The 10,871-nt window shown below is 37.7% G+C and overlaps 2 protein-coding genes across 3 annotated transcripts; one reads left to right on the forward strand and one right to left on the reverse strand.

Moving 5' to 3' along the window:
* Positions 1 to 573: 573 nt before the first annotated feature.
* On the forward strand, positions 574 to 5,173 carry LOC113769533 (serine/threonine-protein kinase AtPK1/AtPK6-like). 2 transcript variants are annotated; one of them, XM_027314001.1, is made up of 6 exons: positions 575 to 1,730; positions 2,846 to 2,928; positions 3,019 to 3,139; positions 3,263 to 3,436; positions 4,597 to 4,704; positions 4,792 to 5,173. In XM_027314001.1, the coding sequence occupies exons 1-6, from the start codon at positions 1,011 to 1,013 to the stop codon at positions 5,074 to 5,076; spliced, it is 1,491 nt and encodes a 496-aa protein (XP_027169802.1). In that variant the 5' UTR covers positions 575 to 1,010; the 3' UTR covers positions 5,077 to 5,173. The 2 variants fall into 2 exon arrangements, with proteins under 2 accessions (XP_027169803.1, XP_027169802.1); XM_027314002.1 differs by lacking the exons at positions 2,846 to 2,928; positions 3,019 to 3,139 and having other exon boundaries at positions 574 to 1,730.
* A 953-nt stretch (positions 5,174 to 6,126) lies between these two features.
* On the reverse strand, positions 6,127 to 8,431 carry LOC113769514 (transcription factor MYB1R1-like). The gene is made up of 3 exons (XM_027313976.1): positions 7,933 to 8,431; positions 7,336 to 7,544; positions 6,127 to 6,846 (listed from the first exon to the last, which is right to left on the reverse strand). Exons 1-3 carry the CDS (start codon positions 8,294 to 8,296, stop codon positions 6,415 to 6,417), a joined length of 1,005 nt encoding a protein of 334 aa, XP_027169777.1. The 5' UTR covers positions 8,297 to 8,431; the 3' UTR covers positions 6,127 to 6,414.
* Between the last annotated feature and the right edge of the window lie 2,440 nt (positions 8,432 to 10,871).

The following is a 10,871-nucleotide window of genomic DNA, read 5'->3' on the forward strand; positions in this document are numbered from 1 at the left end:
TTTTTTGTGCCAATGCAGAATTGAGTTTTGCCTTGGAAAGTTACTAATCGACTAACGAACAGTGTTAAATGAGTGATATGCTGACGATGCTGTAAATTTCATTCTTTGTGTGTCTGTTACTAAATGGGGTCTTTTCTCTCCAAATCGGCATTTCCAAACAACTTGCAAGAGTAAACGCTCATTTGCTTCCTGTCATTTTCTCTTAGTGACTACCCATTTGGCACTCTTAAACAGGTTCAATCTTTTTTTTTTCTCTCTCTCCTAAGTTTCTTAAAGAGTACATGTAATGGTGAAGTTCAAGAAGGATTAAGAAGAGTTTTTTTTTTGTTGTATAAATCAGAGGTATTCACATTCGTTTTAAAATTTCTTGTATCGTTGTCCTTTTCATTTTCATGAGTTTTGAACTCTCATGATAACATGATCAAAAGGGTGACCGGATGATGTTTACCCTTGAGACGAAAGAGGGTGACCGGATGATGTTTGATTTCACACTTTAGAACCTTACACAATTTTTCTACTTTTGGGCCAAGCTTTTCATAGAGTGCTCAAACTTAAAAAGACTCTTTTTTTCTGCCTTCCATTCTAGTAAAATCTTTGGGTAAGTGGTGGGAACAGGATTAAATCCACCCTGTATTTCTGTGTCTGAAGACGACAGCGGAGACTACCAAGTGTTCCGTTCCATTCAGTTCCGGATCTATTCTTTCTTCTTTCTTTTGTGTGTCGGGAACTAACATGGTTGGTTGTATTGCACTCCCTTAATAGTAACAGTAATTCATATGCATCAGCAGCAGCGTTCATTTGTGGCTGCCGCAAAATCTCATCTTTCTTTTGAGCTTTCTCTGATATTGGAGAAAGTAGTAGCACAATGTGATCCTTGCTTCTGTTTAACCTGCCCCGACAGTTCAGACTTGATTGTCTCCTGGCTTCTTTTGATTTGATTATCCCAATTCCCAAAGTCTAGACGCATACTACAGTCGCCGCCGGAAAACAAGAAAGAAGATAACAGGAGGATGATGTTGCCTTCTTCTTCTTCCTCCTCCTCCTCCTCTGGTGATCAGCAGAAAATGTCCCTTCGCTCCATGCTAGCCACCAGGCTCACCCGCCTCAATATCCCAACATCTACTCCTGCTGCTGCTGATCCGGACCTCGATTTCTCCGAACTCTTTGGCCCTGTGATGCTTCCCACTTCCTCCTCCTCCCCCTCCGCTGCCCCTATCTTACTGGGCGAGCCGCAAGTCATTCGTAACCGCTCCCATTCCTTCGTGGGCCCTTCTCCAAGATTCACCTCCTCAAAGTCCCTACCTTTTCTCCAACAGGAATTTCAGCTCGATGACTCTGATGACGAGGACGATGAAAGCGGAAAAATTGAAGAGGTCAGCGGTGGACCAGGGCCTCAAGAGGATCATCTCAATACTAGTAACAATACTACTGCTGCTGCTACTACTCAGGAGGACGAGGACGAGGAGGAGGAGGCAAAACAAGTGATGAAGAAGATTGGGCCGGGGGACTTCGAAATATTGAGGGTCATTGGAAAGGGTGCATTTGGGAAGGTTTTTCAGGTTAGAATGAACAGGGGTGTAGTTATCAACGGTGATGGGATTTTCGCAATGAAAGTCATGAGGAAGGAAACTATTATCAAGAATAATCACGTGGATTACATGAGGGCTGAGAGGGATATTCTCACCAAAGTTGTGCATCCTTTCATTGTTCAGCTTAGATACTCTTTTCAGGTGCTCCTATATTACTCTGGATATCTTACTCTATTAAAGCCTGATTTTCTTTCTTTTATGCTAGAAATTTTGTTGTTTTGTATCTAGTTTATTCTGCACTCCCTGACTGTTTCCAATTTTAGTAATTATCATGTATCTGTCCTACTGTAATTATTTAGCCGATTGCATAATTCCAAGCTCCTGTAACTCACTTATGCTGGGCAGCTGTAATTCTTGCAATCTGGAAATTTTTGGATCTTTTCTTATGAGTTCATCATGGGAGAAAGAAAAATCGTCAGAGGGAAAGCATGCTCTTTAAGCATTAAGGTGAAATCTGTCAGAACTTCTCTGAGTATTTTTTGACTTAATTGGTTATTTAAGTTAGTTCCCATTGTGACTCGCCTGTGGAAGGGAGCATTAGTTTTGAAAAACTGAAATCTCAAAGCTGTTAGAGAACTGTCTTGACCAAAGAAATTGGATTTAGTGTTAGTTTCTTCAGGATACCGACCTTCATTGGTTCATGAAAGATTTCAAGTCAATCATAATTGGGAGATTTTATTGTTGGCCTAGAATTGATGTCTCCCTGATATGTGCTTATTTGGTTCAAATACTGTAGGGCTTGACAGATCTTAGATTTTGGTGATTTAAGGTAACTATGGTTCTTTCTTTTTTATTTTATTTTTTTTTTAAATTTGTCAAGACGAGGTATCTATGGTATGTGCTATGTTACAAACCATCTTCCAAGGCACTGACAGTGGTAACTATGCAATGAAAACCTTTTGCTCCCATTCTTTAAGGTTCACGGAAAGTAGTTTATTATGCAAGTTTAACAAAAGTAGGCCTTTTGACTATGGGAGATACCTGAAATCTCTTGCCTTGATCTTAGTTTTTCTTTTCATTTGAATATTTTTTCCTTGACGTCTAAAGATTTTAAATGATCTTTTGCTGCAAGAACTTTTGTTTTCTTCTAATTCAGCAGGTTTCAACCATATGCTTTCAAAGTAGCATCTTGTTCTAGTTGTTCTAGTTTTTTTTTTCCATATTTTCTTGGCATGATTTCAATATGATGTTTCACATTCCAGCCTTTGCATTCTTTTGTGCTTATCTAACATATTCACCTCTCCATATCACAACAGACAAAATCTAAGCTTTACCTAATCTTGGATTTTATAAATGGAGGACATCTTTTCTATCATCTCTACAGACAGGGGATCTTCAGGTACCACTTTCAATTACCATGATTGTATGAGTCTAAACCATGGTATCTACAATTGATCTGAATACTACTTCTTGGGTATGTCTTGGGTAGTGAGGACCAGGCAAGGGTTTATACAGCTGAGATAGTATCTGCCGTTTCACACCTTCACCAGAGTGGAATTGTTCATCGAGACCTTAAACCTGAAAACATTCTGATGAATGCTGATGGGCATGTAATGGCTATGAGGCTCTCAGTATAGCTGCAAGCAGTCATTCATAGAATTTGTCATTCATGAGCAGAATACTAATTTTGATTGGTTTCTGACGATTCTGATCTTGATTGGTTTCTGGTCCAGGTGATGCTCACTGATTTTGGACTTGCCAAGGAGATTGATGAATCAAGTCGATCCAATTCCATGTGTGGGACAACAGAATACATGGCTCCAGAAATCTTACTGGCCAAAGGCCATAATAAAGCTGCAGATTGGTGGAGCGTGGGGATACTTTTGTATGAAATGCTCACTGGAAAGGTAAGTGGTAAAAATGGAATATTTAGTTTATCTCTGATGCATGGCAGTTTAATGTCTCAGTTTTTAATTCCAATGTTGGGCTTTTTAACCCAACTTAATCAAACTTAACTCTTACTAAACTGAAATTTTCTACCCCTAACTCTCTCTCTGAAGCAATTTGGTGATAGAGGAATTTGTGAGGAGGGCATCTTTTGCCACTCAAAAGTATTGAGTCTTTTATTATGATATCTATGAGGTTTGAAGGAAGGTTATCTAGTTAAACTTGTCATGCTCATAGGAGTGATAATCTAAGCATGGTTTTAAGTGTCTTTGTGAGGGTATGATTCACCTCATTTAAATCATGAAAATAATTTCACCTTTTTCAAATCATGATAATAAGTTTGTGTGTGCTATTAGGGGTACTTTTGTTTTAAGCCAGTCATTTTCTTTTCTCATCCTTGTACAAATTATCATCCACTGATAGGTTTGCTATGAGAAGCTCTTACGAGCCATATGACATGTTTGCTATACTTTGCCTAAGTATTTGTCAAACATGAAATGGGAAATATTTGCGAGAAGAAACTACTAAAACATCTTGTTCTGAAACCGTTCCTTAGCCCATGCTAATGACTTGATAAAATGAGGCTAAGTACTATAAAATTAAAGGGCCATGAGAAATCCTTATCTTGGAAAATCGAGTAATATGCAAAGAAGTATTCTTAAAGAGGGAGAATAAACTTGGAGTCAAATTCCAATTAGAGACTATCCTTTAGAAGATGCCAACCAAAACAATCAGTACTTTTGTTCTTCCTGTGTGGTTCTTTTCTTTTGCTCAGCTTTGACTTGTTCATTGTGAAGACATTTTGTCAAGATACACTCTGTGTTGGTTAGTTTTGAATTAACTTTTTAGGTTCCATCTACTGACCCTTACCTGTGAAAGCCTGTTCCTTTTGCATATAGGAATATGAAAAACCAATATAATCATTTATACAATCTGTTATAATAGCCTGGTCTTATGCTCACAGTGCTAATTGCTTTCATAGGTCTGGTCCTCTCTTTAAGTTTTTATCTGGGCTGCCTGCATGCACCAATAGGATGTTTTAGATGACCAAATTTTAACTATTTTCAGTTGAAATTTCAAAGCAAAAAAAACTGCACTTATGCTGATACATGTTTTCCAGCCACCATATGTCCATTCGAGCAGAAAGAAGCTTCAGGAGAGAATCATCAATGAAAAGTTGAAGCTTCCACCTCGCTTGAGTAGCGAAGCTCATTCTTTGCTCAAAGGAGTATGGTTCACTATTTTCTGTTCCTGTTTCACCCTATCCATTTTGTTACATAACAGAGAGTAATTTAAAACAATTGTATCTCATCAGTTGCTACAGAAAGACCCATCCAAAAGATTGGGCAGCGGGCTCAGGGGAGGAGATGAAATCAAGTCTCATAAATGGTTTCGGTCAATCAACTGGAAGAAATTGGAAGGCAGAGAACTTCAGCCTAAGTTCAAGCCAGATGTGAGTGGCAAGGATTGCACTGCAAATTTTGATAGATGTTGGACGACAATGCCTCCAGATGATTCACCAGCTGCCACCCCTACATCAGGCGAGCTCTTTCAAGGGTACACTTATGTAGCACCCAACCCGTGGCTTTCTTCTCAATGAACCAAAGCTTACTAAAGAATTCGAAGAAAGCCTTGGAAACTGTCTCACCTTATTTCTCTTTCGATGCAATGCGACATAAAGATGACTGGTCTGTCTATCTATCTTGTTAGCTGTATCTTGTTGGACCCTGCAATATTGGTGCCATGAAAATTCTTGTGCACAAAACCTACTTTTTTTTTTTTAAGGAAAGAACCAAAAGGACAACAAAAAAAAAGGTACATCAGGCGGAAAAGTACATGTTTTTTGGGGTAACTCTTAGTAATAATAGTACTAGTAGTGTTTGGATAGTGTTATTTGAACTATTATTTGGAATAATCAGTGTAACATATATTTTTTTTTATAAAGATTTTTTTTTTTGAAAGTTTAAAAGTCCATTATTGGCATGAGAAAATTCTTTTAAACGGTATTACAGAAAAAGAGAGGCATGCAGATGATGCAGGTACCCAAGCCTCAAAAGTACAATCATTTTCGTCCTTCTGAAACTTTGCTTCTTGCATTTCATGCTTGAAGATGATCGATGATTGATACAAAAATCAAAGCAAGTCTGCTGCTCCTCCAAATGCTTTGCTTTGGCACATTGGGACCAACTCTATAAATCAACTTTAACTTGCTCTAAGTTGTCAAGTTTTCTACTTTTCTTAAAGATATACTATAAATTATAAGCCAGATATAGTGGACCCTTTCTGCAAATGGTAGTCCCGTCCCGGATGGGATAACGCAGAATAGATTATCCGATAGCACCACCGACCGGCCCTACCAACCACTGTTGTTGTCAGTACAAAGTTAACGATGATGACTCATCCACCGCCCCATCAATCATCCACTTTCATTCATGATTTGATTCATTCAAGATATCATTCACCCGGAAATCTCTCCTCTTATCCCAATCGCATCCAGGAAGAAGAGAAGATTGATTTATGCAACAACACCCAAGAAAACTTTGTGATGTTTTCTCTTCTTCTCCATGAAGAAAGCCAAAACCACTCGCTCAGCTTACTTGAAAGCAGCACCATCCCCAGCAAGCAACAACAAACAAAAGCAGCAGGCAAATAATCCAGAATCTAAAACAGTAGCAGTATTAGCTAGCATAAAGACCTCAAGTCTTAATCAAGGGATGCCACATTTATGGTCTGTACAAAACAAAAAGGTCCAACTCTACCTCATCATGTAATTTACCTAATCTACGTCCTAAAAACAACAATCCCCTTCCCCAAAAAAAAAAAAAAAAACCCCAAAAAATAATAATAAAAAACTCAATTTTCTTTTTCTTTTCTTTTTTTTTTAAAATTAATCTCTTCCGAAGTTCTCCTTTCAAGAACTTACTTTAGCCCCAGTCCCTCAAGCAACAGTAATAATGCTATCTCCATTCTTGAAGCTTGGCATCCTCTGGAAGGCTGGGTGCCTTGTAGACGACTGCCTCTGATGATCAGATGATGACAGCGACAGCCTCAGAGATACTGATTCAGCTGCCACTCGCTGGTTCAAGTTAAAGACGGTTGATGTGGCATAATTAGGCACCGGAACTGGGACGGGCCGCACGACGAGAGCTGATCCATTACCGAAAGCATCAGCCTGGCAGACGGTCATGCTTGACAAAGGATTCCGAACCTGCACTGGTACCAAAATGGGACCAACTGTGACTGGGAATGGTGCTCCTGCAAATCCATTGACGCTGGAGTTTTCGTTGGGAGGCATTGATGTTGCAGGGAGGGCTGGATTCGCTGTTTCATCTAGATGACCGTCTCCCTCTTCCATTGGCACACCAGTGACCTGAATAAAATAATCATCACAAAAGATGCATAAATGACTCTGATGATAACATCTGTGCGGTAAAAGCAGGATGATTAAGAAAAAAGAACTTTAAACGAATCCCATCATAATCACATTGAAGGAATGCTCTTGTTTCAGCCAATATCTCCACATGAATACCAATATATATCTGAGTTGTTATTGGTGACTACTGTTCATTATATTCAATCACATCCCAAAAGAATGTTAATTGTTTGACCGTCCTCAATCTGCAAATCCAAATTCCTAGCAACCCTTTCTTTCAGGACTAAAAGCAACTCATAGGCAACATCCATACAAATAATTGGTGGGCAAAAAGAAAAGAAAAAAAGGTACAACGATTTACAGCTGCAAGAGCAAGCCAAAAAAGACGAACTTGGTCACTTTTTCTGTGGACAAGTCAAGCAATCAGGATACATTACCCCTATATATGGTGAATCAGGTGATAATAATTAATCAAAAAAAAATTACCGAGTCAGGGGTGAGGTCAAAGAGGCTGGATCGGCGGCGACGGCGATTGAGGTTGCTTTTGCGGAGGAAGTACTTCTGGGCGTGGCTGGCAACTTGGGTAGGGGTGCGAGTCTTGACGAAATTCCTGGAAATACCCCTCCAATCCCCTTTTCCCACCTTCTGCAATCCTAACAGAAACAACTTGTGCTCCTCTTCAGTCCAAGGAACCCCTGATCATATCAAATCAAATCAAGTAAATTTTAATATAAAAATCAAAACTTGTAATACCCTCCCCCCCCCCCCCCAAAAAAAAAACAATTTATCTCATTGGATCGACAGAATTTACACCATCTTTACATTGAATTCTTCCTACCGATAAATTCTCAAACATTCAAACGCCAACACCAAGGATCATATTTGTAACAAAAGCTCTGAGATGCCAAAAGAAAGTTCTTTTTTTATTTTTCCCCTTTCTTATCTCATCCATGATGCCGAAAGAAAATTACTCCAATACATAAACAGATAGACTAGAAAACAGATTTTTTTTTCTTAACATAACATAAAAATAAATAAATAAATAGATAACTAACAAAAGAGATGGAGTGATCTCGAACAAACCTCGCTTACGCTCCCTAGCGGCGGTGGAAGAGTGATGGGTGGGGAGGGCGTCGTCAGCGGAGGCATAACCGGCGGCGACGTCATCGGCAGCCTTGGGCGCAGACGCATCAACGTGAACAGAATTTTTTTGAATAGTAGAAGCGTTAGAGGGGTGGTGCTCGTAGTCGGACAGATTATTCATACTCACACTTTTCCTCATGGGATCCACTTTAACTCTCACCCCGAACAGCATGAACTCACTGATAGGCCCGGAACCGGAATCGGAACCACCACCACCGTCCGCGGCCGACGCCGACGACGACCCTCCTCCACAGGTGCGAGAGTTGTGGCCGTTGCTACCACACTGCGAGCAGCAGCGTGACATCTTTCGCCTTCTTGCTTTTTCTTCTTCTTTTCCGAGAATTAGGATTGGAGAGGGATAAGATATATAGAATAGGAGAGGGATAATATACGGATAGATGGGTAAGGAAATTAAAAAACACACGGAAGACTTAGTACTTTCTTCCCCTCTTCTGCTTGTCGTAGTCGTATGAGGCGGAAGTATGTAGGGCTATTGAGTCTTGTAGCTGAGTCGGGTTTTGGTAAATTCCAAATTTGGCCAGCAAAACAAATTTAGGCTGTTGGCAAGTCCAGATTTTGACAATTTTAAATTTAGCTCACAAACTAAATATAGCTTTTGAGATTTGGACAATACATGTAAGGCTAGGGGTAATAATATTTATAAAACTCATATATATTTGATTCACAAAAATATAAAAATTTTGAGAACCTCACAGTAAATTCGTTCTTGTATATAACATGATATAAATTCTTTTACCAATATATATAAATTATAAATTATGCATCCTATAATACATATAATTATTAGATGACACATATTCAGGTTTAGTCTCATAAAATTCAAACGCGGCTCACAATTAAATTGGGCCTAATTTTGAGACCCAACCTCAATCCAATCTAATAATACACGAGAGGGTAGATCTAGGGGTGTCAATTAGGTTTTTTTGAACTGACTTTAGCAATTACAAACTCCGCTCACAAATTATATGAATTTTCGGGGTTCGAGCTTTTGGATTTCGGAATCACATTAAAAGGTTCAATCTCAACTCACACTATTACGTGTGTTTCAAGTTCAAATCTAGCTTGGTCCAAACTTATAATTTAAATACATAATGATATATAATATATATTTTATAACTATGAATTAATACAAATTTATATATAAATTATTGACATTTTATGTCGTAATATATATAATTATAAATTATAGATATTATTATATATATTTTGCATATATAATTATACCCATATATTGGCGGGGTTTTAATCAAACTTGAGCCTAGTATGGTTTAAGCTCAACTCACATTTAGTTCGAGCCTAATATTTAAGTCCAAACTCAGCTCGGCTCAATTAAATCTTAGACTCAGTGAAATTTGTTCGAATCGAGTAGGTCGAGCTCGATCCGGCTCAGCCCGATTGACTGTCCCAGGTAGACCTAATTTTTCTTGCTGAGCTCAGGCTAACTCGGCCTTATTTGTAGCCTGGATGTATTGTAAGTAAAAAATTGAATAGAGTCACTGTAAATTAGAAAAAGAAAAGTCTCAATTCCATATTTTTTTTCTTTTTCTTGTTTGTTTGCATAAGCACTTTTTCCTTCCCAAACTTGGTAGGGTTTGCTAAATAATGAATTAGATGTTTGGCATCCATAAATGCTTCTCTAAGATTTGGTATATATCAACTGCATTTAATTCTACATAAGGATGAATGAGGTATTTAATCAATATACTTCGATAATCTTCACTTCTTAAGTTGTTGTTGCCTAATACATATTTTTCAATCTTACTACATGCAATCATCCTATATTCAATTATTGTTACTTCCATTCCCACCCTTAATTTCTTCATGTACATCTCGAATTACTATGGATATTTAATTTCTGTACACTCAGAAAAGGGGGCAAAAAAAAAAGGCACGAAGGGCTTCACTCTTTAATTACTTGTATGCCAAGATGTTATAGGAACCCCTACTGGATGTTCACGTAAAAGTCCTTATCACGCATCATCCTATATGTGAGTTTTGAATTGCATATTTTATTTTGTCTACATAGTTATTGGTGTAAATCTATCCACATTTATGAGCCCAAATTTTCAATTTGTTATACTTTTTGACCTTTTTTGTTTTATTATTATTATTATTATTTTTTGGGGTTGAGGAAGCTCTAGACCAATCCATGCTAGAACTTTTGGTTAGTAAAATCGCTAATACTTGTAGGGTTAAAAACAAGAAAGCCTCATGTGATATACCTAATACATAGAAAAGTCCCCTGTGATTTCAAAACATACAAAATGACATCTTATGTTTTGAACTAAATTGTAAACTAACAGAATTCGTTAAACTTAACGAAAATAACGGTCTCGACTGTTAAACTTACCGGATTCCGTTAAGTTTTCCGTTAAATTTACCGGATTACATTAAGTTTAACGAATTTTGTTAGTTTACAATTTAGTTCAAAATATGAGGTGTCGTTTTATATATTTTGAAATCACGAGAGGCTTTTCTGTGTATTAGATATACCACAGATGGCTTTTTTGTTTTTAACTCATACTTGTATTACGTATTGGGAGCAATTTGTTATACTTTTAGTTATTTTTTAGGGCAAAAAACCCCAGCAGCCATTCAATTTTGAGTTGTATGAATTATGATCGCTAAACTATATTTTGTTTTAAAACTTAGCACTGAACTTATAAAATTGGCATGCTACTGGTCATTCTCTTAAATTGCATTGTAATTCTATTGAAAGAATTATACATCCATCGCACATGCCATAACTCAAGGGCAAATTCGTCTAACCAGATGAGTCAAAAACATAAATAGCGATTGAACTATATAAATTTGTATATATTTTGGTTTAAAACATGCCACTTAACTTAATGGCTAAC

This window comes from Coffea eugenioides, chromosome 4 (genome assembly GCF_003713205.1).
Source record: "Coffea eugenioides isolate CCC68of chromosome 4, Ceug_1.0, whole genome shotgun sequence".
In the NCBI taxonomy this organism is placed as follows: Eukaryota; Viridiplantae; Streptophyta; class Magnoliopsida; order Gentianales; family Rubiaceae; genus Coffea; species Coffea eugenioides.